The 27,268-nt window shown below is 40.4% G+C and overlaps 1 protein-coding gene across 1 annotated transcript in view; it reads left to right on the forward strand.

Annotated features, from left to right (window-relative positions):
- Positions 1 to 2,342: 2,342 nt before the first annotated feature.
- Positions 2,343 to 27,268, forward strand: part of SLC5A12 (solute carrier family 5 member 12) — a 49,144-nt gene continuing 24,218 nt past the window's right edge. Inside the window, exons 1-9 of the mRNA XM_075547691.1 lie at positions 2,343 to 2,423; positions 4,091 to 4,777; positions 13,582 to 13,647; positions 14,776 to 14,827; positions 15,938 to 16,005; positions 21,283 to 21,437; positions 21,559 to 21,699; positions 26,251 to 26,380; positions 26,846 to 26,934. Coding sequence (XP_075403806.1) covers positions 2,343 to 2,423; positions 4,091 to 4,777; positions 13,582 to 13,647; positions 14,776 to 14,827; positions 15,938 to 16,005; positions 21,283 to 21,437; positions 21,559 to 21,699; positions 26,251 to 26,380; positions 26,846 to 26,934 — 1,469 coding nt within the window. The remainder of the gene's footprint in view (positions 2,424 to 4,090; positions 4,778 to 13,581; positions 13,648 to 14,775; positions 14,828 to 15,937; positions 16,006 to 21,282; positions 21,438 to 21,558; positions 21,700 to 26,250; positions 26,381 to 26,845; positions 26,935 to 27,268) is intronic.

Raw genomic sequence — 27,268 nt, forward strand, 5'->3', positions numbered from 1 at the left:
TGAAAAAAACAAAACTCATACTCATTGAGCCCGTGTTGACTCTAGCCCCTACAGGACTGCCCTTGTGGGTTTCGGAGACCATAATTCTTTACAGTAGTAGAAAGCCCCTTCTTTTCCCCACAGAGTCACTAGTAATTTTGAATTGCTGATATTGTGGATCACAGCCCAACTCATACCCTAGACACCACCAAGATTGCTTTCAAAATAAGATAGGACATAAGAAATTATCAGACACACAATAGGTCCACTTACCCTTTGGCTACGAGTCCTAATCAAACAAAAAGCTATTTCTCTTAACGTGTATTCAGCAAAATCTCTTCCATACTGGATAACTCAGTAGTTTCCCCCTTTGTTTTTCCATAAAGGAGGTAGGCTGGGGGATGGTGCATGGGGCCTGAGAGATAATTATGCAAGGACTTTGATCCTTGTGCCTAGTTGCCCTCTTAACATAGATCCTTCATTTACATGTTCTACTTGTTTACTGTAGACTTGTGCTGCCATTAGTCTGTTTTATTATTAAATTATGTTCTCTGCGGGTTCTTACAAATGGACACTGAAATTTTCCGCCCTAAGGGTTGAGTCAACATCTTTTGTTCATATTTGTTAAGTGTATATAATACAATACAAATGAGCAACAGCTTAACTATGATCACATTTAGCTAAATGGATTCTGGGAAGGTGATACTACAGGGTGTAAAATTTAATTTTCATTCATCCAAAGAAAATTTGTTTAGGATTGATAGCTATTTTAGTCTTAAAAAAAAGTTGCAAAAAATGTTCCCAGTTTTTTTGGGGGGGGAAATTTCTTTGTTCCTCTTCACCAGAAAAACAAGCAAATTTGAATTAAACATAGATTCGTAATGTGGATGGAACTTCTAGTGTTTGAATGATCTTGTTTAATAAATTAAATATAGGACAGGAACCTCAGAAACTACTGAGGGTACATAAAAAAACAAAACCGACAAAATCCTTTAGGGAGCCTGCATTCCAGTAGAGATGAAGGTCATGTAGATCGGCACTGTTTCCACATGAAGGTTAATCAAAAGCAGCAGTATTCATTGGTTCTTCAACTGCAGGCTTCTGGTATTTAACCTTGAACCTCACTGATGTAATTATGATGCTTTGTACAACAGTAAATCTACTTGTCCAAGCTGTTTACAAGCCTTTTGGATTGAACATTAATTCTTAGGCTGTGTTAATATTAAAATATGAAGGTACCAAGACTCTGAAACTAAAAAGTATGTCTAATTTTCTGCTGAGATCACTACAAACAAAAATCTGTTATATAATTAGAATATCTCATGACATAAATAATTTAAAGGTTAAGGTAAAAATATTAAAGACCTAGTTTTCCATTCATCCTCCATATCAACTCTGCAAAATAAAAGTTTAAACAAGCCACCAGTAGTGCCTAACAGAGTTCTGACATATTTATAAAAAACTGAAATCATATTATGCCTATCAGATATTCAGCGAGCCAAATGAAAAAAAAATAATGCATAGAGTTAAGTAGGGAGGCAAGACAGTGTCCAAATGAAATCAGTACTCTGAAAATGCTTTAGACATATGCCTAAATTTTGTTCTCCTTTTCTGCATTTTTTGTTATTTCATAAGTTTTCTGTAATAGTTACCACCTGCTAAGCATCTATAGGTCATTTCTTGTATTTCTATCTTTAATGAACTGACGAGCTCACAGTATCTGACCCACGTTCTCACACACCCCCATAGAGATGCCTTGACATGAAGCAGAGGTAGGTGCAGATGACAGTGTAACCACAAAGAAATCACCACTTGAGGCTATTTCCTTCACTATCTGGAGTGGTAAAGGAGGTAAGTCAGGGAAGGATTCCCAAAGCAAAGAAGACTTAAACTAGAGCTCATAGAATAGGTAGATTTTAAAGAGGGCAAGATTTCTGAGGAGGACAGACATAGCAAAACTGAGGTTTATGCCCCAAGGCTTACTGGAAGTACTTCAAAACAAGTAACAGGGAATCTGACAATAGTTCACCTTTCTTCTCCCATTTGTTCAGGTCCTAAGTTTAACTTGGATAAGAATACAGGCTTGTTACTTTGAAGACTAGGGTGCGCCTGACACAAACCACGGTCTTTTCTAGTACCTTGTGCACACATGAAAGTTGGACATTGATTCAACAAGCCTGAAGAAGAGGCAATGCATATGAATTGTGCTGGAGGATATTGAAGTATGTGCACTGCTAAAAGGATAAACGGATCTGGTTTATCCTTTGGAAGAAGTACAGCCGGAGTACTCCTTAAAGGGCAAGAATGATGAGACACGTCTTACCAATTTGGGGCACCTTGTTAGGAGAGAGCAGTCCCTGGAGATGGACATCATGCTTGGGAAGGTGAAGAGCAATGACAAAGAGGGGACTTCAAGGCCAAGGATGAACCCAGTGGCTGCAAAGGTGAGTTCGGGTGCAGGAGCAATTGCAGGGATGGCGCAGAACCAGTCAGGGTTTCCTTCTGTTGCGCACGAGGTCCCCATGAGTCAGACCGGACTTAATGGCACCTAGCAACAATATGGACACAAACACAGTTATTAGCTATTGGTTAACCTATTTTCTGAAGTCTAAAGTCAAGATGGGGAGTGTAGCAATGGTTCAGTGGGTGAAGTCTAAATTTCTATGTGGGACTCTCACATTCTCTTCTGGGTCAATGCACCCAGTACACCGCCACCTCATTGGCCAATGAAGGTTTATGTGTCACCATGATGGCAAACAGTGGAACGTCTGGACTAAGATGAACTAATAAAAAAATGCCTGGCAAACAAAAAATCGTATCATTGTGAATGAGGGGGAGAGCAGAGTGGGAACCCAAAGCCCATCTGTAGGCAACTGGACATCCCCTTACAAAAGGGTCGTGGGGAGGAGACGAGTCAGTCAGGGTGCTTATGGCAACGATGAAACATACAACTTTCTTCTAGTTCCTAAATGCTTCCCCCCCCCCTACCCCGCCTACTATCATGATACCAATTCTACCTTAAAAATCTGGCTAGACCAGAGGATATACACTGGTACAGATAGCAACTGGAAACACAGAATCCAGGACAGATGATCTCTTCAGGACCAATGGTGAGAGTGGTGATAGCAGGAGGGTGGAGTGAAGGTGGGATAGAAAGGGGGGAACCGATTAAAGGAAGCTACATATAACCTCCTCCCTGGGGGATGGACAACAGAAAAGTTGGTGAAAGGAGATGTCAGACAGTGTAAGATATGACAAAATAATAATTTATGAAATATCAAGGGTTCATGAGGGCGGGGGCAGTGGGGAAGGAGGGGGAAAATGAGGAGCTGATACCAGGGATTTAAGTGGAGAGCAAATGTTTTGAGAATGATGAAGGTAATGAATATACAAGTGCGCTTTACACAATTGATGTATGTATGGATTGTGATGAGTTATATGAACCCCCAATAAAATGATTAAAAAAAACAAACACACCTGGCAATCTACTTCTGAAAAGCAATTAATAAACACTCCACGAATCATAATGGTCTGGTCTGCAACTGATGTGGAAATGACGCAGGGCTGTGAAGCCCTTGCTTTGTTTATGTATTGAGTCAGCATGAGTTGGATCCACCATGAGTAGGAGGTCACCATGGGCCAGTGGCAGCTAATGAAAACAACAGACTGAAGAAAGAATCAACCAGCATGCCCAGCAGTGCACCCTGGAAGCACAAATAATTACCAATGAGGTAGATATCATCTTTCAATTTATTGCTCAATAAAAGGAGGCTCAAGAGGTTTGAAACACTTCAAGAATCACAATAGGCTTCAAAATTCTTATTATTCCCAGGTTCCAGATGAATTTCAAAAAGGGTGAACCATTCGTCAAAGACATCAAAGCACACTCCTGGTTCTGGGCAAGTCACGATTTGAACCAGCACCTCCTGGTACTAATACACGTGTGCTGATCTCCCACACGTCTTTACTCACAAGAAAGACTCCCTGAATGTCAGCTTGCCCCGTTTCAGACTCCATTTCACTAACTTAAAATGCTGAACTGCTCAGTTTGTATCACTTCCCTGATTTCCAGTAATGTTTAACCTTAAATGAAACACCTGGGAGATAAAAGAGCCCATTTGTCAAGTCCATTCCACCCACGGCAGTTATTCATGGAGAGAGAACACATCTAAATTCCTTCTTGGTGGTGTGTGCCTCAGTGGACGAAGCTTTTGATTTCAGCTTTCCATCTGTTAGTATTAATACCACCCCGGATTACTCTGTACCGTCCACTTTTGAGATCATCCTTGAGTATCAGTTGGTATCTGAGCATCACGAGGAGGACTGTGGTCCCCGCGCTCTGCAGCTAGGTGTTTCCCCGAGCAAGCTAACTGCTGTACACCTGAGCGCTGCGTTTGGAAACGCTCGTCCGAAGCCCCGGCTGACGCCGGCTTGTACCTCATTTCTCCAGATGGAGCGGGCCCAGGGGAAGAGCTTTGCAGTGTGGGATTATGTTGTATTTGGAGGCCTCTTCGTCATTTCCTCGGGAATTGGAGTGTTCTTTGCCATCAAAGAGAGGAAGAAGGCAACATCCAGGGAATTCCTGGTGGGGGGTAGGCAAATGAGCTGTGGCCCCGTGGCTTTATCTCTGACAGCCAGCTTCATGTCTGCTGTCACTGTCCTCGGGGGCCCTTCTGAGGTTTACCGGTTCGGGGCATCCTTCCTACTCTTCTTCATTGCCTATACCTTCGTCATCATCTTCACATCAGAGCTCTTTCTGCCCGTCTTCTACAGATCTGGCATCACCAGCACTTACGAGGTAAACTAACTCTATTTTGCTTCTCTTTAGTGGGGAGCAGTGGTTCTTTTCTCCTCGTTTTAAATGTTTCTTGTTGCTGTGGCTGTTGCTTTTCTTTCTGATAATGTATATCATTACCACAGTATCTGGTAGCTTAAGAACATTCATTCATTCTGGAAAAAGCATGCAATCTTGTTAGGAAAAGCTTATGCGTTGGATACACCAGTTTCTCCATCTGTAAAATATGCAGAATATGGTATCAATCCTATTGGGCTAGTTCAGTGATTAAATGATAATCTGTCTATAAAGACCTAAAGCATTGCCTAATGTACAGCAGGTTCTTGAATAAAGAAAGCGGATGATATTATTTTCATTAGTACTAGCACCACTGTTACGAAAAGCAAGTAGAATATATATAAGGGAACGTCACAAAGTTCATGGTAAAATGGAATTGAGAGTCAATAGAAGTTTCCCACAAACTCTTGATGCCCCTTGACTATAATCATTATAATTTTCCACCTGATAAAATGGTGCTACACATAAGTCACTTAATTAAGAGAGTGACCAAGAACAACTGAGAAAGGATTTTCTCCCTCTGTACTTAGTGACCTTTCTAATAAACAGTAGAGCAAAGTACTTTAATATATACTATCACTAGACTATAATTTGTAAGTGATAAATGATAACACTTTAAAAATTATAGAATATTTTAATTTTAAGACAATTGCTAAATAATACAGTAATGGGGATAATTTTTATGAGAGGAAAATGATGCATTAATGTTTTGACCTTGCAATGATTCTAAATAAAAACATCATATTCAAAATTTATTTTGCATATCCCATATCTAAGTGTGATCATAAATAGGATTTTATAATAAAGATATTCATTTCCTTATGCAAAATCACCCCTATTAAGTCATAGCAGAAGGCACACTCTAGGCCAATATACTTTAAATTCTGAAAGGTAAATCAGGACTAATATGGGTCTTGGCAGTATTTGAAACAAATGTTTAATTTACAGACTAACTTAAATCTTATCATTTCATAGATTATTTTTCAAATATCCAACATTGAACCTGTTCCTCTAGAGAAACAGAAAATAATTGAAATGGAGTCATTCAACAGTTACTAATGAAATCTCTATGGATACAGTTTTATGAGAAAGAAATGACTAAATGTACACTTATCTCTAAATTATGCACATACCCCTATTTCTCATTAATGTTCTTAAAAATATGCCCTAGGTTTTTCCATCAACTATGGAGATTTGACTGCCAAAGAGATTGCTGAGTTTTTGTTTTTAGAACTGCCCAGTTAATCCTTAGAACTGGACCGGACGGAAAAATAATCCTTGATATTTAAGCCAATGAGTTTTGTAGTGGTTGTTTTGCCACAATCTATACTCAATTTAGATGTCTTGATATTCAGTGGGATTCCAAGATGGAAGACATATCATTCGTGTGGCTCTATCCCTATGTTGAGCTATGTCAAAGCACAAGGAATTGTTCTCACTCCTAACTTATATATGTGGCTCAGCTCATTTGTAATATCATGCATTCTCGCGATCTCCACTTGGGCAGTATTAGAATTAGTCTCATCATGTCACTTCCATTTCCATTAAGGTTCTTTCTTTCTCTTGTGTGGAGTGAGATGAAGATCCGCTCAATTTATCAGAGCTTAAGCTACCTTGAGAACTGGAGTGTTATTTCCTGAGATGGTTCCGGTTTGGGACTTTGAAAACAATTAATCCACATGATGGTTATAAAAGCACGAAGCAAGCAAATCTTCTGTTGCACTCCCAGTTTAATTTTTCTTATAGTAATAGCTAATGTTCAACCAAAGATGAACAAAGAATTTAACGTTCTCAGACTAGGATTAATTAGTTGGAATAACGTCTTTTGTTCCACAAGTGAGATATCAGAGATACAATCAAAGAATGAGATTGTGACAAAGCATAAAGTAGGATTCAAAAAGTTAGACTCATGATCCGATTGTTCTTTTAAAATTTTTCCCCAAACACCTTGTTCTCAATGCTGTGGTAGTTATGTGCCATGGAGTAAAGTTCAAAGCACAATGACCCGTGTGGCAGAATGGAATTGTCCCGTAGGGCTTCTGTCGTGTGATCTTTACGGGAGAATATCATCAAGGTACTACCAGGATCCACAGGATGAGTTCGAACAACTAACCTTTAGATGAGCAGAACAACATTTCACCATTTTCTCAATAGGACCTTTTCCTCCTCAATACTATCTCACTAAAAAAATCAACAACAACTCCAATCCACTGCTTTCTAGTACTCTGACCCAGAGTACCCTTGATGACCCAGTGGAACTGCTGCAGAGGGGTTTCTTGACTACAGTTTTTATGGAAACCCTTCTCCTGTGAAACTTTTTGACTTCAGGTTAGTAGTCAATCACAGATTGTTCACATGACTGAGGAACCAACTATTTGAATGGACTAAATTTAAAGGATCTAAACTAAAATCCAGTGCTAGCTTGTGTATGTCATGTTTGCTCCTGTTCTCAATGAGTTCTTTATTTTATGTAAAAAGACTTCCTGTCATTCCTCAATATGGTAGCATTTTTTAAAGTAGCCATTTGTGTCACATTTATTGAAAATATGATCATAAGTTGGGCTTTCCTAGAAGTAGATCCCAAGACACGGATTTGAGTGAAGAGCAAATGATTCATGTGTGCACTAATAGGTGAATGGCAAGGCCATGGGAGGAAAGGTAGCTAATGAAAGAGCCCATTTTCAAGTACAAGGAACCCAGGTGGGATACTGGTTGCACATTGGTCTGTGATACTCAAAGTCCAAAGTTTGAAACCACCAGTAGCTATGCGTGAAAAAGACTGGCTTTCTTCCCCTGTGAACACAGTCTTGACAACCCACACGGGTCATTGTGAGTCAGCACAGACTCCATGGGAGTGAATATGAGTCACTAGAGTTCCATCCCACTGGGAATTCAGGGAGGCCGTGTAGAGTGACTTGTTATATAACCCAGAGACCTACCAGTTGAATTGATTTAATTTAATGGATCTAAACTGAAAATCAAAAACCACTGAAAACTAAAAACAAGCAGACGTGTTCAGATTTATTCTGCAGAGAGGCCCACAATCTTGGATGTTTCTTTTTTTTTTTTTTAAGAGCGAAAGCCCCATTTAGCCATTGGTTAAAGGTCATTAGTAATGTATCCCAGGACATCCAACTTGCAAGGGCTGATATAATGGCCTAAAGGAGACAATCATAGGTGCATTAAGATTCCATCAAGTTGTACTGGAACAGGGAGTGCTGATAAACTGTGATCACTTAGTCGTACATGCACAGTCCAAACAGTGACTTCTATAATAACTAGCGTCTCACTACACTCCAGGCTTGTGCTTGGTATGATCATCCATTATGCAATTTGATCCTTGAAAGCGCCCATTTTAGAAAGTTACTTTTATATGAAAAATGTGCCTCTACCCAGCAAGTTAATCTGAGGCCTAGCCTCTGAAACCTGAAAAGTTAACATGACAACCTAAGCCAACAAATAAATCAGTAGACAATTTAAATGTAGACAGTTTTTGTAGGTGCGATTAAATGAAGGCTCTTGAGATGGAGGTATTATCCTTGATCATTCCAGTGAGTCACAATGGGATTTTATGTATCAGTATGAGGGAGACAGAAGAAGAAGAAGACACTGTGACCCGAGAAACAGAAGCCGGAGTCAGAAACCAAGAAATTCTCTGAACCACAGAAATTACAAGATGGAAGAAACAGATGACTTTCTTGAGTTTACCCAGGGAGGATGGTCATGAAAATACCTTGGTTTTTCTTTTCTATTTTGGGGAACAGAACACTAATCCACCCATTGGGAGGATATTGTATTGTTTATGTCTACACAGGAAAGGCAAAGACCTCATCCTGGTGTGCCAAACCTTGAGGGCAACATACTGGCATGGAGCAGGGAATTCACAGAGAGGGTTGCTGAGCTGGCCCCAATCCCCCAATCCCTGCTGCCCTGATCCCCTCCAGAGAAGAAGGCACTACAGAGGACAGCACCCAACATATAGGCCTGGGAGAGTGGTGGGACTGCCCAAGACCACACAGGAGCAAATGGAGAGGGAGAGGGAGAGTAAGAGGGAGAGGGAGAGTAATAGGGAGAGGGAGAGGGAGAAACAGAGAGAGACTCCAGGACTACATTCCTGCTCAGAGTAGCCTATGCAGAAAGAGGACCTTAGGGCAGGCCCCATCACAAGCGGGACGTCCCCTCACTGACCCACAGAGGACAGCACTGGAGACACAGTGTGGGAATTGTGACTGGTCTGACACAGCCCGCTCCCCTCCCGCAAGGGAGCACAAAAGAGTATCAAGGGGAGTAAAGAAACACAACCCCCAAGGAAGCCCCCAAACAGACTTCTGACTTGGGGGGCAGGGCATGGCACCTCCTCAGACCGGATCAGAAAACATTTATAAGGGTCAGCAGACAGATGTGGAACTAGCCATAGTCTCCCCGCCCTCCTCCCCCGTGTCTATTTATATAAGATAGGCAGGATTGTTAACAACCTGAGGAGAAAACAACTGGACTGACATTTCTAGAGGGGATTGGGGAGAGGGGGAGGTGGGGGAAAGGGAGAGGGTAGCCAACAAACCCAGGGACAAGAGATCTAAAATTGATGGTGAGGAGGGCACAGAATGCCTGGTGGTATCTTATAAAGTGCAATGTAGCTGAGAGGAATTAAGGAGAGCTGAATGAAGGTTGAGCATGATAGTGGGACAGGAGGAAAGTAACAGGAAATAGAGGAAAGAACTAAGAAGCAGAATACATTTAGAGGTCTAAATATAGGCATATACATGTGTAAACATATTAATATATAATGATAGAGATATAGGTCTGTACTTATATTTATATGTTAAGTATTAAGGTAGCAGATGGACACTGAGACTCTACTCAAATTCTCCCTCAATGCAAGAACTCTGTTCTAATAACTTGGCATTCTGTGATGCTCATCTTCCTGACAAGATAGCTAAAGACAAAATGGGTGCATAAGCAAATGTGTTGAATAAAGCTGATGGTGTCTGGCTATTAAAATATGTAGCATCTGGGGTCTAAAAGACTTGAAGTTAAACAAGTGGTCATCTAGTAGGGAAGTAACAAAGCCCACACGGAAGAAGCACACCAGCCTGTATGATCCCAAGGTGTTGACGGGATCAGGTATCTAGCATCAGAAGACAGAAAACAAATGATCATATGGATGTGAATGAGGGGGGTCAGAGTAGAAACCCAAAGTCCATCTGTAGACAGTTGGACATCTCCTCACAGAAGTGTCACAAGGAATGGACGAGTCAGCCAGAGTGCAGTATAGCACCAAAGAAGCACTCCTCTAGTTCTTTAATGCTTCTTCCCCCCCACTATCGTGATCCCAATTCTACCTTCCAAATCTGACTAGACCAGAGCATGTACACTGGTGCAGATCAGAGCTCTCAACACACAGAATCCAGGACAGATAAAGCCCTCAGAAACAGTAATGAGAGTAGCGATACCATGAGGGTAGGGGGAAGGTGGGGGGAGAATGGGAAGAAAGAGGGAACCGATCACAATGATCAACATATATCCCCACCCCCACCCCAGGGGTTGAGCAGCAGAAATATGGGTGAAGGGAGATAGCAGATGTTGTAAGAAATGAAAATAATAATTTATAAGGGTTCATGAGGATGGGAGGATGGGAGAGGGAGTGAAAAAAAGGAGCTGATACCAACGGATCAAGTGTAAAGAAAATGGAACGTTTTGAAATGATGATGGTGACATATATAAAAATTTGCTTGATAAAATTGATGTATGGCATGTTATAAGAGCTGTACGAGCCCCCAATAAAATGATTTATTCAAATGAAGAAGTAAAATAGCTTGGTTTGTGATCTAGTGATACTGGTTTTGAATGCTTAACATCTGAATTGTGAGGGGATAAGTTCAATTGCTTTAGCTTTTCAATTGGTTATAATTTATTACAATAGTCATAAGAAATTAATGTCATATATGCTAAAATATGCTGAGAAAATTATCACAGAAACTGGATGATATGAAGAAGAACAGAGCATCAAGATCAGAAGCAGCGTTATTAATAACCTGTGATATGCAGGTGACACAGCCTTGCTTGCTGAACGTCAGATGGACTTGTAGCACTTGCCGATGAAGATCAAGGATTCCAGGCTTCAATATGGATTATGAATCAATGTAAAGAAGACCACAATCTTCACAAATCAACCAAGAGGTACCATCATGATAAACGGAGAAAAGACTGAATTCGTCCAGGATTTTGTCTTGCTTGGATCTATATGCTGATGAAAGTAGCAGCCAAGAGATCAAAAGACCAGTGTCACTGTGCAAATTTGTTGCACAAGGCCTATTTACAGTGTTGAAGAGCAAAGGCGTTACTCCGAGGATTAAGTGTGTACCTGACACAAGCCATGGTTTTTCAACAGCATCATATACCTGTGAAAGTTAGACATCGAATAAGAAAAACCTAAGGTAATCAATGTATCGGAATTATGGTACTGGTGAAGAATATTGAAAGTACCATGAATTTCCAAGAGGAAAAAAAAATGTCTTAGAACTACAGCCAAATTGTTTCTAAGAAACGAAGATGACAAGATTCCATCTCCTGTACTGTGGACATATTTTCAGGAGAGGTCAGTCCCTGGAAAGGACATCCTGCTTGGTGGCGTAGAAGGGCAGCCAAAAGGAGGAAGGCGCTCCAGGGATGGATTCCCACAGTGGCTGCGACAATGGGCTCAAACACTGGAAGGAGGCTGGCACAAGACCAGGAAGTGCTTTGACCTGCTGTGCTGCATAAGATCGCTTTGGGTGGGAATGAACAACACCAAATATCGTAGGAACTCAGAGGAGAAATCATTATTTGAGATTTTCAAGGAATTGCCAATTAGGCCAGTCTCTTTTAAAAGAGACTATTTAAAAATAAGAAGTATTAAAAAATTTGTAAGTTCTCTCACATCAAACAGCTATCTAAATAAAGAGAAAGTTGTCTAAAAAGTGAAAAAGTGTTGGTTGAACAATAAGCATAGATCCTATTTGGAGAATAATTATGTAAAGCACTATTGTCTTAGTTACCTTCACGTTGATTCCAAGGCTATGCTGTTGTTGCTGTTTAATGCAATGAAATAAGTCTTTGCCATCTTCGGGATCAGTGATATGTTTGGACACTGTTCTGCTATAATCCATAGGTTTTTCTTTGGCTGATTTTCTAAAGCTGATTGCCAGCCATTTCTTCCTAGTCTGTGTAGTCAGGAAGCTCCAATGGACACCTCCTCCATGGGTCCCTCAGCTGGTATATGAAATGATAGCATCTTAGCAGCATGCAAGACACCACAGTAAACTAACATCTATTTCTGGTGTGATTTTTGGTAGGAATAATATCAGTCAGACAAAAGATCTAGAATATCAAGTCAAGTCATGTGCACTTTAATTTATTGACAACAGAGTCACCAACGTTGTTGTGATAAGAGCCTGGCTTTAGGAAAATCACCATGACAGACATATGGCCGATGAAATGGAATATTGAATGCTTGAAATATATGGAAAAGTTAGGGGTGACTACAGTCATCAAGGAAAGAGAGCTCTCACTCGGGACAGTATGGAGACAAAGAAAGCAATGGTTTGGGCGTGTAAAATAGGAGGACACTGGAACAGAAAACCATCAGACCAAGATTTTCACTTAAGCAACACATTTATCTCCTCTGTCAATCATGTGAAGTAGGAACAAGAAGTGACTTTTGATAAGCCTTTGACTTTTAAAAATTCATGATTCATGTCCACTGCCCCCAAGACTAAAACAAACTAAGCCAAAATAATGTCAGTTGTCATTGAATTGAGTCCAATTCATGCTGACTCCATAGATGGTAGAGTGGTCCTTTCCTCAACAGGGTTTGCAAGGCTGTGTTTCAGAAGCAGATTGCCAGGCCTTTCTATTAAGATGCCACTAGATAGCCGTGAGGAGTCCCATTGGTGGCACTGAGGAAGTAGTGGACTGCTGACTACAAGAGCAAACCTCGTAAGTACTACTGGACTGCTGACTACAAGAGCAAACCTGAGTACTATTGGACTGCTGACTACAAGAGCAAACCTCGTAAGTACTACTGGACTGCTGACTACAAGAGCAAACCTGAGTACTACTGGACTGCTGACTACAAGAGCAAACCTGAGTACTACTGGACTGCTGACTACAAGATCAACCTACAAGTTCAAACCTACCACTATGTGAGAGAAAAGTGAAGCTATCTGTTCCTACAAAGATTTACAGCCTCAGAAGTCTTGATTTTGGGGGGTGGGAGTGGGGGAGGTAATAGTTAAGCCCCTAACTATTTACACTACTTGAGGGCCCTTTTCTAAGGATATATAATATAAAATCCGTATAAGGCAATGATTGCGAGCAATAAAAGATAGGAATCCAAAGGATCTGGTTGCCAAAGGGAGGGTGATTCGTTCTCTTCCGGTATTTCCAGACCAGTTGCAGGAGTTGATGCAACACTACCATATGCTGATGTCATCTTAAATATTGTCCTTTCTGTGAGTTCCATGAGCTGTTCTAACAGATTCTTGAACCCAGAGGAGGAGGAGGAGCCAGCTATGAAAGTGGAAGAGTCCGGAGAGGTTTCTAAGTGTATGGCTAGCTTCCCGAAGGGGTAGCAAAATAGTTTTGTGCAGAAAAAAAAATATCATATTATGAATCCAAATTACCACTAATGCCAAGTAAGAGAGAACCTCTGAGCAGTGTTTATCTAAAAATCACTGACTCTTTGGATGTCATTTTTCCTGTTTTTCCAGTACTTACAACTACGATTCAACAAACCAGTCCGCTATGCAGCAACCGGCATCTACATCGTACAGACGGTAAGGGACAAGTAAGGGCCCCGTAGCTGTGGAAAGAGTGGAGCTATGGGGTGCACATTTTTTTGGTGTGATTGTTTGTTTGCTTTGTTTTTGTTTGTATTAAGAGGGGAAACATTCCCTTGAACCCAATGAAAAGGAAATGCTTTTTGAATATGTGATTATACTGAGAATTAGAGCCAATAAATGAATGTACATCATAGCACATTGTAAGCCATATAGAGACATTTTCTTAAAAAGATATTTTGAACTTTTATTTGACCTATACAGAATGCATTGCAGTTATTGCTGCTTTTCTCTTTGTTTGTTTGCTTTTTATCTTCTGTATCGCTTTTTGAAAAAAACATATTAATTTACTGAGGCAAACCAGGAATATTCATTTTTGCTAAACACTATTTAAGGGGGGTATTTCCTAGTCTATGCTATCATTTGCCCCCATTGACTCCTGTCTATCAGGTCCAGGGTGCCTTCTTGCCCCCTTAAGCTTACATGTGGGGACACCCTTAGCATGTTCACCACTAAACATAGGTGTTTTCTTCTGGAAGGTAATGATCTCTAAGTCAACCCTCCCCCCCAACTGACTGACCGATTTGGGTAAGGGAATGGAGGAAAGTAATGCTCCGTGCCTTCCCACAGATTCTACTTATTAAAGTCCTCAGAGCTAACTCTACCTGGTGGGTTCCACTGAGAATAAAATGGTTATCTATTTATTTATTCATCTATTTAAAAAATTTTACATCCAAACCCATTGCCGTTAGTACAGGTGAAATTTGGGGAGTGTGTGGTACAGCTTTTTAGGAAGTCAGCAGAGAGTCTATGGAAGCAGTCACCTATGGAAGGAGGAGATTGAGAGAGGCGGGCTCAAACACCTAACTTGAAGCCTTTTTTTTTTTTTTTGAATCCATGCAGTCTCAAAATTGACAGCAGTCTTAAATCTGTAGCCTATTCTACAAAATAAGGCTTATGTCTCCTCTACAAATTAGTAGTGATGATCATCAACTTTAAACTTGGAAAGGACGTGAGTGACATGCTTTGTGAACAAGTTGAAGGAAATCCAGAGGAACGTTTCAGAACGCTCTCCTTTCCATGTCCTCCTCCTCACTGCTCCCCATTGTGCCTGTGTATCCCCAGATTCTGTACACAGGAGTCGTGGTATATGCTCCTGCGCTGGCCCTCAATCAGGGTGAGTACGGGCACTCCGTAGGGTGCACGCCGCCATTTGCATGCCAGAATGCGCACCTTTGGGAAATACACATAAAACACACCATTGAAGATGGTTAGTGCTCTGAATTCTTCTACTAACCACTACACTGAGCTCTGAAAATTGATTCATCATGAAAATCATGCAATTTGTTACTTGATTTTTACTCTATATGGCAAGATTTTTATTTGCTTGTCTTTTAATCACTGAAATGATGGTATTTTAGAGTTTACATTCACAATCATCTGGACTATGTGATTCATTCTCACTGAGTTCGCAAGGATGATAATCTTAGTCTAGGATTGAACATTGCTTACCTAATTACTCTAAGCCAGAAGTTCTCAACCTGTGGGTCGCGACCCCTTTGAGAGCCGAGCGACCCTTTCACAGGGGTTGTCCAATTCATAACAGTAGCAAAATTACAGTGATGAAGTGTCAACAAAAAAAATTTTATGAGATGAGAAACAGCATTAGGAATATGAGAAACAATATGAGAAACAGCATTAGGAAGGTTGAGAACCACCACTCTAAGGTTTATAGTTAATACTTTCAAGAAAATAGAATTGTAGAAACAAAAGGGAAAGGGAGAAAACTAAGGACAGCTACCAGGGCGTCGCTGTGCAGAAACTCAATCTGAATTCATCAGACTGCGGGGCGTTCTGCTCTCACAGTGGCTATGACCTCGGAAACTCCAGGGGCAGCTCTGTCGTGCCCTATAGGCTTGCCGCGAGTTGGCATCGATTTGATGGCAGTTATGTTTGCTTTTGTTCAGTTATGTGCCTAAAGTGAGGAAGGTTAATTCATGATTTTAAATGTTGCTACCCTGAAGACAACTAGAACTCAGATTGGAAGCTACAGAAGTCACAGTAGGGTAATTTGATTTTCTACAGAATGGAATGTATGAATTGGTTTGGGATGGGATCATATCATGAAATCAGCTTTATCAGAGGTGACAGCATTTAAGGTGTAAAAAATGTAAAACTCTGGTTTTATTTTCTTTTTCCTACAAAAAAAGGCGTTATAATTTCTCCCGTAAGGGTTATTCTTTTACTGTCCTCGGAGAAGCTCATGATAGTTTTCCTCTTTTCACAGTGACTGGGTTTGATCTCTGGGGCTCAGTGTTCGCAACAGGAATTGTTTGCACATTCTACTGCACCCTGGTATGTATCCCGCTCGGACAGTTTCCCTGGCTCTACCGCCCACAAAATGTCTCTCATTATAGTGGAAATCACTGTTTCAACATTTAATAGAAATCTTTTGGCCTGTCTGTGTTTTCCACAGGAAGGTGCTAATGGTTTGTTTCAACTTATTTTTCATATCAACCATTCATAGAGTTTAGGATCAGAGGTTACTCAAGAAAACCATGGGAAGGGAAAAATAGAAATATGATCTCCATCGGAGAATATGTGACCTTAAGAGATAACTGAAGAAGAAGAAAAAAGTTGCTTATTTATGATGATTATAAATCAGTCATTGGTACAAACCCAATAATCCTTCCTCAGGAGAAAGAAGTGGCAGGCTGCTTCCACGAAACTTTATGAACTTGAAAACTCTATGAACAATTATACTTTGTCCTATAATGTCGCTATGAGTTGGAATTGACCCAATGGCAAGAGAATTTATAGATCGTAGCTAGTGTTCATACTTCGCTGTGTACTGGTTGAGAAATACCAGGTGCTTGAATGTCTGAGAAAAGATGACTACTATTTTATGAACCTGAGAAATACACAGCTTGTTTTTGTCTTAAATTTTTATGGCTAAGCCTGGCTTACATTTAGTATTTGGCATTCCTCATGCTCAGTTTTCAGCCAATGAAACTGGGTGGTGTTGGCAACACATTGACTTAATTGTTACAACCAGTTTAGTTCCACAAACACTCATTGAGCACCTATTATTTGCCAGGACCTGCAACTGAAGTATTTACTCTTCTGAGTCACTGGCACCATTTGGAGACTATAAATAACCACTTAAGTATGGAGTAATGCTTCTCAGACTATTTAGAATCTTTTCCTCCACAGAGAAAAATGAAACAATTAATATTTTTCCACATAGCAGATTAACCATGTATTTTGGGATTATGTGCATATCATCTACATTTAAACATATTTCATGACAATGCACCTAAATACCCTTATTTATATTTTTGGCATTGAAAATATCATCATTCCATTGCAAAGCAGTTTTATCTTCTTTCTTTTTCCATCTCAAGCTCACTTCCAAATTCTCCTGCAGGAACACATCTTAACCCACATACGTTGACAAACAGTTCCCGCTCCTTCCACCTGAGCCAATTTATGAAAGATCAGTTGTTCCGAAGGACCCATTCATGAAAGATCGACTAGTTATACTGACTTCCTGATAAATGATGGGACTTATAAAATACAGTGTGCATCTCCAAGACAACCTTCCCCTATTCCTCAAGTAAAGTAACAAAACAGTTTGCATTACATAATACTTTTAAAAAATGTGAATTGCTTGGGCTGATTTTTTTTTGAGTGGTAGGTGGGCAAAAATAATTGGGTTTCCCTGAGGGCAGAGACTTATAATAATTTTACCACTGAGATATTAAATTTGGGCCAGTGGCAACTAACCCTTACAATCCCACATTAAGCTGAAATGATTGAGAGGAACTGAAGTTCATATAAGGAAAAAGACAGACCTTCTCTTTGATGATGGAGTCAATACTGGACAATGGGAGCCCTCCAACCTTTCTTGCCATCACTAATCTCTCAGTCTGTTGTATCGTGGTGGCTTGCATATTTCTGCGATGCTGGAATACCAGCAGGTTCACCGTTGCAAACAGGTTTCAACCGAGATTCCACCCTACGAACAGACTACTAAGCAGGAATAAGATGTCCACTTATGAGGACTGGCCCAGAACCCGTTTCAGATAGCAGTGAGACGGTGTCAGGCAGAGTGTCGGGAAAACGAACCTCTCAGGCTGTGCGGCGCTCAAATTAGGACAGAGGACGAGGGGCTTTCTCCAAGTGGAGGCAATATTAATGCAGTGCGTGCAGTCAAGGTGCTGGGACATTCATTTGCTGATGAGGTTTGACTCGAAATGAGAAGAAACAGCTGCCAACATCCATTCCTAAGTGGAACATATACTGTATACACAACCTGGAAGCGTGCCTATAGGACATGTGGACGCCATCAAGAGTTAGACGGACTGCATCAAGATGGATAGGTGAGGCATTATTGCCTGACCATTAGATTCGATCCAGTTGGTTCCAACGCCTAGCAACCCTTCAGACAATGTGATAAAACCTTGCCCTCTCCCGCCCTCGCTCACATGAGTTGAATGGTTACGCCATTTGTTGCAGCCACCGAGTCAGTGAATCTCTTTGGCCGTCTTCCTCTTTTTTGGTGACCTTCTACTTTACCAAGCGGGCTGTCCTTTTCCGGGGACTGGACTCCTCTGGTAACACGTCCAAAGCACCTGGAACGATGCCTCTCCATCCTCCCTTCTGCAGAGCATCCGACTATGCTTACAAATTTGCTTATTCTGGCAGTTCACCGTGCTTTCAATAGCCTTCACCAACACCATGATTCAAAGGCATCAGTTCTTCTTTGGTCTTTCTTATTCATTGCCCAATTTTCACATGCATCTGGGGCAGTTGACATTACTGTAGTTCCATTCAGGTGCGCCTTAGCCTTCAAAGGAATATCCTTGCGTCTTCTCGCTTTTAGGAGGTCTTGTGCAGCAGATTTCCCCGATGGAATAATCTATTTGATCTGTCGACTGCTGCTTCCGCAAGCATGGATTGTGGAGCCAAGTAAAACAAAATCCTTGACAATATTCATCTTTATGCTCTTTATCATGAAGCAGTCATTTGGTCCAGTGGCTAAGATTTCATTTTCTGTACATTGAACTGTAGTCTATACTGAAGACTACAGTCATTGATCTTCATCAGTAAATGCTTCATGGTCTCCTCCATTTACTTCAACAAGTACAGATATGTCATCTGTCTTAATAGGCCTTCTTCTAACCACGATGCTACATCCTTCTTTGTCAGTACAGCTCTCAGAATACAAAATAAATAAGCATGCCTTTCCTGTTTTTAATTCATGCAGTATTCCCTTCTATTCTTGTGACGGCCTTTTGTCCCATGAATGTATTCTAAATGAGCACAATGCAGTGTTCTGGAATTCCCATTAGTCTCAAAGTTACTCATGGTTTAGTATTTTCACACAGTCAAAGGCCTTTACATAGTCAATATTGCACAATTCATATATTTTATTTGCTTTGAGGCAAGATCCCTATGATATCAGTAATGACGTCCTTATTAATTTGACTTGATTTTCTGGAAGCCCACTCTTGATGTACTGCTGCAACCATTGTTGAACTACTACCAGCAAAGTTTTACTTGCATGTGATATTGATGATATTGTCTGATACTTTCTATATTCTGTTGAGTAACCTTTCTTTGAAATGAGCATAAACAGAGATCAGTGAGATTAAAGGGACTGGTATTACCATTTTGAATCAGACAATCAAATGATTTCTTTTGTTGCTATTGTTTAGGTAGATATTTCAATATGAGGGAGATTAATCATTTTAAAATTCTTGTAATTATAGCAACAGTCAAACCACCACCATATAACACACTGACAGACATGTTGAGTAGTTTAAAACAGTGCTCAAATTTAAACCCTAAACTAAAATGGATAGGAAAATTTCAAGGGGACTTATTAAAATAAAACAAAGTAGATTAATAGATGAGGAGGGGAAAAAGCCTCTTGATATGAGTAAGAAAATAAGATATGAAAAGGCAGAGGAAAGTAGGATAAATATTGACATAAAGATGTAAGAAATTCCGTATAGTTTAATAATCACAATAAAGTAAAATGAACTAAACTTGTCCTATTGCAGTTCCTCCAGTATCTTCATGCTCTCTCCACTCTCTGTACCTGTCATATTAATTTTCTTTTAAAAATCCATATTTATGCAATGGACTGACATATTTCTCTTATATTGTTTCACCCTCAGAATGAATATAAGCTCCCTCACCTAGTATTGACTCTCTTTCTTTATAGGAATTAAATCCATCCCTATTTCTTCTCATGACACTTCTGTGTCATCTCTTCTATCTAATCAAATGGCATTATTCTCCCACCGAACAGATGACTTATTTATTTAATAGTTAAACTCATATTTTAACCTCCTTACTCTAATGGTCATTTTGACATACTGCATAAATGAGCTAAACATTAGAAGAAATCATAGAGAATAAGTGATACCTGCTGTCTAGTGAGGTGTACCAAAGAACAGACTGATTAAACATGTGGGTGAAAGGTATGGACTGTGTGTCTGAGTTATGGATAGAGAGTATGTCCGGATGGACAGAGATGCTACAGTCAGAGAAGTCTTCTTGGTAGGGACGTACAGAGGACTCAGCATGCCCAGTGCCCAAACTGAAGTTTTTGACATTTGGTTTTCACACCACAAACAACTTCCCTTACAAAGTACTAGGATATAAAAGATTAATTATTGCAGATCATGATTTGAAGAGGCAATACAAAGAACATTATCTGTCAGGGATTTTAATGTCTAATTGCTAAATTGAGTTTTAATTTTAATTACAAAAGAGATGATTAGACAAACCCAATGTCTTCTTTCTTAGATTATTAGACAAACTCAATGTCTTCTTCTCCCAATTTAGATACAGGCTGTCATCTTTCTGCAGATGCCCTTGACATTCTGAAGGAGTAACAATCAATGACAATTCTATTTTGCAATGTTAAAAAAATACCACCTTCCAAAAACAAAAACCCACATTCCTCCATTTTTATAGCACCTTTTCATTGTCAAAGTGATACATATATTTTTAAAAATTTCCCTGGTGACTCTAAATGGAGTAGGTTTGATAGACACTAGTCTGTTCCTGAATTACAATAGCATGAATTTTGTTATTAGATTAATTCTTTTGAAATTCTGTTTTGCTCACTTCACTATCTGGCCATCTCAAACTGTTAACCAAAAATTCAGTGTTAACCCAAAGGTCACCAGCTGCTTTGCGGCATAAAGATGTGGCATCTGTGTTCCTAAAGATTTACAAACCAGGAAACTCCATGGTTCAGCTCTAATGTAGTATAAAGTTGCTCCGAGTCAGAGTTGACTGGAGAGCAGTGGCTGGCACAGGGTCACACAGTGCTTCTTTCTGTTGTGCCTAGTGTCGCTGCAGGCCAGAGCCGACTTGATGGCACCTAACAGCATTATTGTCTAACATCAGCTTCTCCTAGAGTATCTATGAATTTAAATAAAAAATGTTTCTAGTTTTACTGACCATTTAATTCCTATTCTTAGCATAGCGCCTGGCACACAGTGGGTGCTGTGTTGTTGCTGAATTAATGGATATGCACAGTGATTATGTGCATATGGTTGAAGGAGTTGGAGATTTTGCTTTCCATCCTCATATTCTTTCTCTCCATTTCAGGGAGGATTAAAAGCCGTGGTATGGACAGATGCATTTCAGATGGTTGTCATGGTTGTGGGCTTCTTAACAGTTCTCATTCAAGGATCCAATCATGCCGGTGGATTGCACAATGTGTTAGCGCAAGCAACAAATGGCTCTCGACTAAATATATTTGAGTATGCCAAATTCTACTTTTTCTATGTTTTATAAAGGTTTAATTGAATTACCTCATCCCCTAAAGTGCTATTTGGGTATCAAAGGGATTTCACTGTTCATTTCCATCTCTCTGTCTCATAGCTTTGATGTCGATCCTCTCCGGAGGCACACCTTTTGGACAATCTCAGTGGGAGGAACATTTACATGGCTTGGGATCTACGGAGTTAATCAGTCAACCATTCAGAGATGCATCTCTTGCAAAACAGAAAAGCATGCTAAGCTGTGAGTTATTCATCAAGACACCTTTCTATATTTCTCTGCCTTTTATTGACCACTTATTATCTGGATCCATAGTGGTTAGACACTGGGCTGCTAATAACGAGATCAACAGTTCAAAACCACCAGCCATTCTGTGTGATGCCAAAAATCGGTGCTTTCTACTCCTAGAAAGAGTTGAGTCTCAGAAACTCAGAGGGGCAATTGCACTCCCTGCTCTAGGGTCGTTATGAGTCAGCATCGACTCAATGGCAGTGAGTTCGGTTTGGTATTTTGGAGAGGGCAATTTATGTATATGTGCTCACTCCCTGTCATCTAATTAATGCTGACTCATAGCTACCCTATAGATGGGTTCAGAGACTGAAAATCTTCGTGGATGCAGACAGTCTCATCTCTCTCTTCTGGAGCGACTGGCAGGTTTGCACAGAGCAGCCCAACCCTTCATGCACAGCTGCACCAGTCCTCCTTAAGCATCCGCACATAAACCTGAGAAGCAAACCCATCGCCAACAGCGGGGTCCTGATTCACAGCAATGCCATTTGGTACAGAGTATCGCTGCTCTAGAGGATTTTCTTGGCTCTCACTCTGCAGAAACCCCCACGAGGCTCCTTTGGGTTGCTGCTGAGTGGGATTCCAACATCAATTTTAGGCTAGAGGTGAAATGCAAAAAATTGTACTACTCGGGGGTATGCACACACACACAAATATATATGTGACACATAAACATGTGCATGCTCACGCATACATACATAAAGTACACAGATATATATATACATATTTATACATTTAACATATTGTTTTAATTTAAGCAAAAGTCAACACTATTCCATTCACAATGGTCCTTCTGAACATGTGTCAGCATGTTCACTGGTATGACAACTGTCAGAAAGGGAGGGTTATCAGAAAGACAGGACTCTACATCAACGGCCGAGTGCTCGGTGCTCTGTGTCCGACTTCACTTCTCCCCACTTCTGGGGAGGGACAAGGCTCCAATAATAAGAGGGGATACACAAACCCTTCTTTACAAAAGACATGCCAGAGAAGCCAAGATTGTTTATTTAAAACCATTCAGGAGTGAAAAATGAGTCAAGATGGTCAATACAGTTGTTTCAAGAACACCTGTTTGGACAAAATATTGCTATGGGATGGAGATGGGGCAGAGAGTTCTCCTTTGTCACAGAGCAAGTGCATCAGGTGCTGTTCTGGGACAGCTGAAGGCCACTTAGAAGCAGCTGCTGATCAACCTTCACTTGGGGGGGTCCTGTAATAAATGTACTAACCCTGACAATTGTCTCCGATCTTGACATCCTTGAAACATTTCAACATGGATTAGGGAATCTTTCCTACTTGGGAAAATTACACCCTGGAACCCAAACTCAAAACCAACTCCCTGCCGCTGAATTGATTCCAACTCATAACAACCCTATAGGATAGCGTAGACCTGCCTCTGTGGGTTTCAAAATCAACTCTTTACTGGAGCAGAAAACCTCATCTTTCTTCCACAGAATGGCTGGCAGATTCAAAATGCTAACCTTTCAGTTAGCGGTCCAATGCACAATGCCCTATGTCACCGGTTGCTTGCACATGCAAACCATATAGGGGATAATATACCCATAAAATCCACATGGAATGTGGTCAGCAGTGAAAACTGGGGATACCTGATTATAAATACATTTGATTGCATGGTCATGAATGCTGATTACACACTAAGGACAACTTAATCTTCAACCAGCCCCTTCTTGCCCCCGGAACTGTTAGCAGAGTGGGTGACATGTTGGGCTGTTAATCCCAAGGTCAGCAGTTTGAAACAGAGCCAAGCTGTGGGGGAAAGATGGGGTTTTCTGCTCCCTTAAAGATGTACAGCTTCGGAAATGGACAGGAGCAGGTCTGCCTTGTCTAACAGGGTTACTATGGGCTGGGAGTCAACTTGATGGCAGCGAGTTGAGTCTGAGTCACATATTCATTACAAAGTCACTTTGAAATGAGCTCCATGAGAACTGAGGTTTTGCTTTTTTTTTTTTTTTGCCATTGAGTCCAAGACATCGGGACCCAATGTACAGTTTTGGAGTCTGTAAATTTCTGCAAGAGTACATAGTCTCTATAGTGGAGAGGCTGCTTGGTTGGCGCTGCTAACAATGGAGTTAGCAATCTAGAGCCTACGTGATACAGCCTTGGGAGAAAGACGCTGCTGTTTTCATTAAGATTTACAACCTCAGCAACTCAAAGGGGGGCAGCTCTACTCTCTTCTATAGGTTCTTGATGAATCAGACAGCTCAGGACAGTGGGTTAGTGGGTATCAGAATCTAGTTTGTTTTAAATCGATAATTGGGTCTGAAAAGCAGGAGCAAGGCATCATGTTCCTTCCCATTGCCAGCCCACCCCGCTTAGGACGAGCATCTCCGCACACACAGGCAGCAGTGTTCTGTTTCCAGTACCTGATATGGCTTTCTCCAAATCTTATGTCATATAGCAAATCATAATAATTCATTGTTTATTACCCCCCTGTATGCCTAGCATGTATGAGGGGGTTTTAAAACGTTCGTGGAAAAAGCATTTGAATCATGCTGCTGGCAAACAATACTGGAAATATCATGGGACGTGTGGAAAAAGAAACAAATCTGTCTTGAAAGAAGCACAGCCAGTGTGCGCCTTAGAAGCAAAAATAAGGGGACTTGCTTTCTTGGAGTTTGGACCTGTTATCAAAAGAAACTAGACCTTGGAAGCGAACACCATGCTTGGTAAAGTAGAGGGATTTCCAAAGGGAGGACGATTCTCTGGGATGTGTATTGGCAGGGTAGTTGCTGCCATCGTCCCAAAATGACGAGGCTGGTGAGGATGCTGTAGAAACAGGATCTCTGTGGGTCAGAACGGCCTTGACACCTAGCAACAACAATGAAGCTGGATAGTTGCAAGCTAATTCTGACATGAAGCACATCTGAAATGTAAAATGATATTCTGCTAGCGAGAAAATTAGCTAACGGATATAGTTGATGGACAAAGACTTTGGTTTAAGGGCCTTCTGAAAGTCAAATAGACCAATATAGTATGTTGGGCAGCTTTGAAATGAATGTTCTTACAATTAAATGTGGATTCCTATGAATCCTCTATGTTTCATTTAAAACCATGAAGTGCCAAATGTTATTTTCCTGCCCCAACCCCCATAATTCTTTCCACATGATATTTTTATTTTTGAAGACCAATGATGTAAGGTCAGTATACTTTCAAGCCTTCCCTGGAATTATGCAATAATTAAGATATTCACTTTTAAAAACAATAATGAATAATCAGAGGAGCCAGCAAAAGAGTCCTAACTAGAATGAAGATTACCCATATTTTGAGGAATAAAAATAATTTCTCTAAGTTATATGTATAAAATCATTTTCCATATTATATTCTATTGTATGTAAAGTCTTAGGGTTTTTGTTAACTTTCATCTCAATTAATCTCCAAAGTGAATATTTCCAAAATGTGTCTACTTCTATGTTTATCTCATTATCTCTGTAAAAGAATATATGTTAAAATGTTGTTGACATTCTGACGGTTTCAGGGTTGAATGAAGTAAAAATCACTTGAAGTTAGAGGATATGTGTAATTGGTTTATAAAATTTCATCTAAGAAAGCAGACCTCACACTACATATATTAGGGATTTGGGGAAAAACAAAAACATAAATCAACCAACACACACACAAAACCCAGCCTCTTAATAGCAAATGGAACTTGGTGTCGAATATGCCTTATTAAAATTTATTACTAAGAGGCTTCAAAATTAATATTCTTCAAATATAATGACAAAAGCAAAAATATAAACTATCATGATTTTGAAGGGTATAGGATATTATTTTAATAGCAAAAATCACCCTTCCTGACAAATTAACTGAAGCTGATGTTAATGACCTTACCACACACTATAATATCATATAGAGGCTACTAACAGGTTTGTCTATTCTTTTCAGTTGTTGTTCTTGCTCGGTATCACCCAGCCAGTTCCAACCCATAGCGACCTTAGGCGCAACAGAAGGAAGCATGGCCCAGCCCTGCGCCCTTTGTTCCAGCCACTCTCAAGCCAGCTCCTGGAGAGCCTTCCTCTTTTTTGCTGCCTCTAGTTTACCAGACATGAGCTTCTCCCCTGGGAGGGTTCACCCCTGAGAACATGTCCAAAGTTCGTCAGAGGAAGTCTTGCCATCCTTGCTTCTGAGGAACATCCTGGCTGAACTTCTAAGACAGATTGGTTTGTCCTTTTACCAGTTCATGGTACTTTCAATATTGTTCTCCAGCATCACGATTCAAATGTATCAATTCTTCCTAAATCTTCTTTATTTAATGTCCAACTTTCACATGCATAGGAGGCAATTGAAAATATCTTAACTTGGGCCAGGTGTGCCTTAGTCTTCCAAGTAACATCCTTGCTTTTCGATGCTCTAAAGAAACCTTATGCAGCAAATGTACCTAATGTACCTTGTTTATTGATCTCTTGATTTGTGCTTCTATGAGCATTGCTTGTGGATCCAAGCAAAACCAAATCCTTGACAACTTTTATGACAATCGTTCTTTTCTAGGGCCCTGTATTTTAACTTGCTCGGTCTCTGGATCATCCTTGTGTGTGCTGTGTTCTCTGGACTGATTATGTATGCCCACTTCAGAGACTGTGACCCTTGGACTTCTGGAATTATCTCAGCACCAGACCAGGTATGGGTTCTCTAGCTGGAATGAGCATATTTCTAGCCATTGTCAGATAATACCAGTCTTTGTCTTCCTGAAGTACTAGCTACTTTCTAGCTAAAGAATGAGACCACATCATCTAGCTTCCCGGAAGACACATTTTAAGGGTTAGCTTTTAGGGTTTTACAGCTTTAGTTATGAATAGTAGAGTGCCCAAGCAAGCGAAGGATACATGTTGCAAACATGGAAAAGCTTTTTAAATATTTCAGTCTTGTGATATTATCTGTTTCTTTCTCCTATACCTGGCCTTCAGGTCCACTTAAATGGATTGGCAATAAACTCAATTACTAGTACCGAATAAGCTTAGTTCATACAAGCTCCTCTTATATTATTATTTTATTTTGTATTTATTTTTGCCTCTCCCAATATCATGTGCCTACAAAGCCACATTCCTATATTTCAGACATTAATTACGCCCCTCCCCCTTTTCAGCTGATGCCCTATTTTGTCATGGAAATATTTGCCACAATGCCAGGACTGCCAGGACTCTTTGTGGCTTGCGCCTTCAGTGGAACTCTAAGGTTAGTATATTGAAAACATGATGATGATGATGACGACGATGACAATAGCAGGGATGGCGGCAGGATAATGAGTTTGAGGGAATCTGGGGCTGATCAAGAACCAAAAGAAAACCACGAGAGAAGAGCTGCACAATAAACTATCTCCTGAGCGCATTTGTAGACAACTGTCTGCAGGAGGAAGTCCCCGTTAGCAAGAGACCTCCCAGGAGTAAAGGAAGGCAGCCAAAAGGGGAAAGGTAGGACAACCCTGAAGATCTAATTTATTATTTTTAATATCATGTTTTCTGGGTTGATATTATTGTAAGAAACCTTCTCTATCACTATAGTCATCCAG

Source organism: Tenrec ecaudatus, chromosome 4 (assembly GCF_050624435.1).
Source record: "Tenrec ecaudatus isolate mTenEca1 chromosome 4, mTenEca1.hap1, whole genome shotgun sequence".
In the NCBI taxonomy this organism is placed as follows: Eukaryota; Metazoa; Chordata; class Mammalia; order Afrosoricida; family Tenrecidae; genus Tenrec; species Tenrec ecaudatus.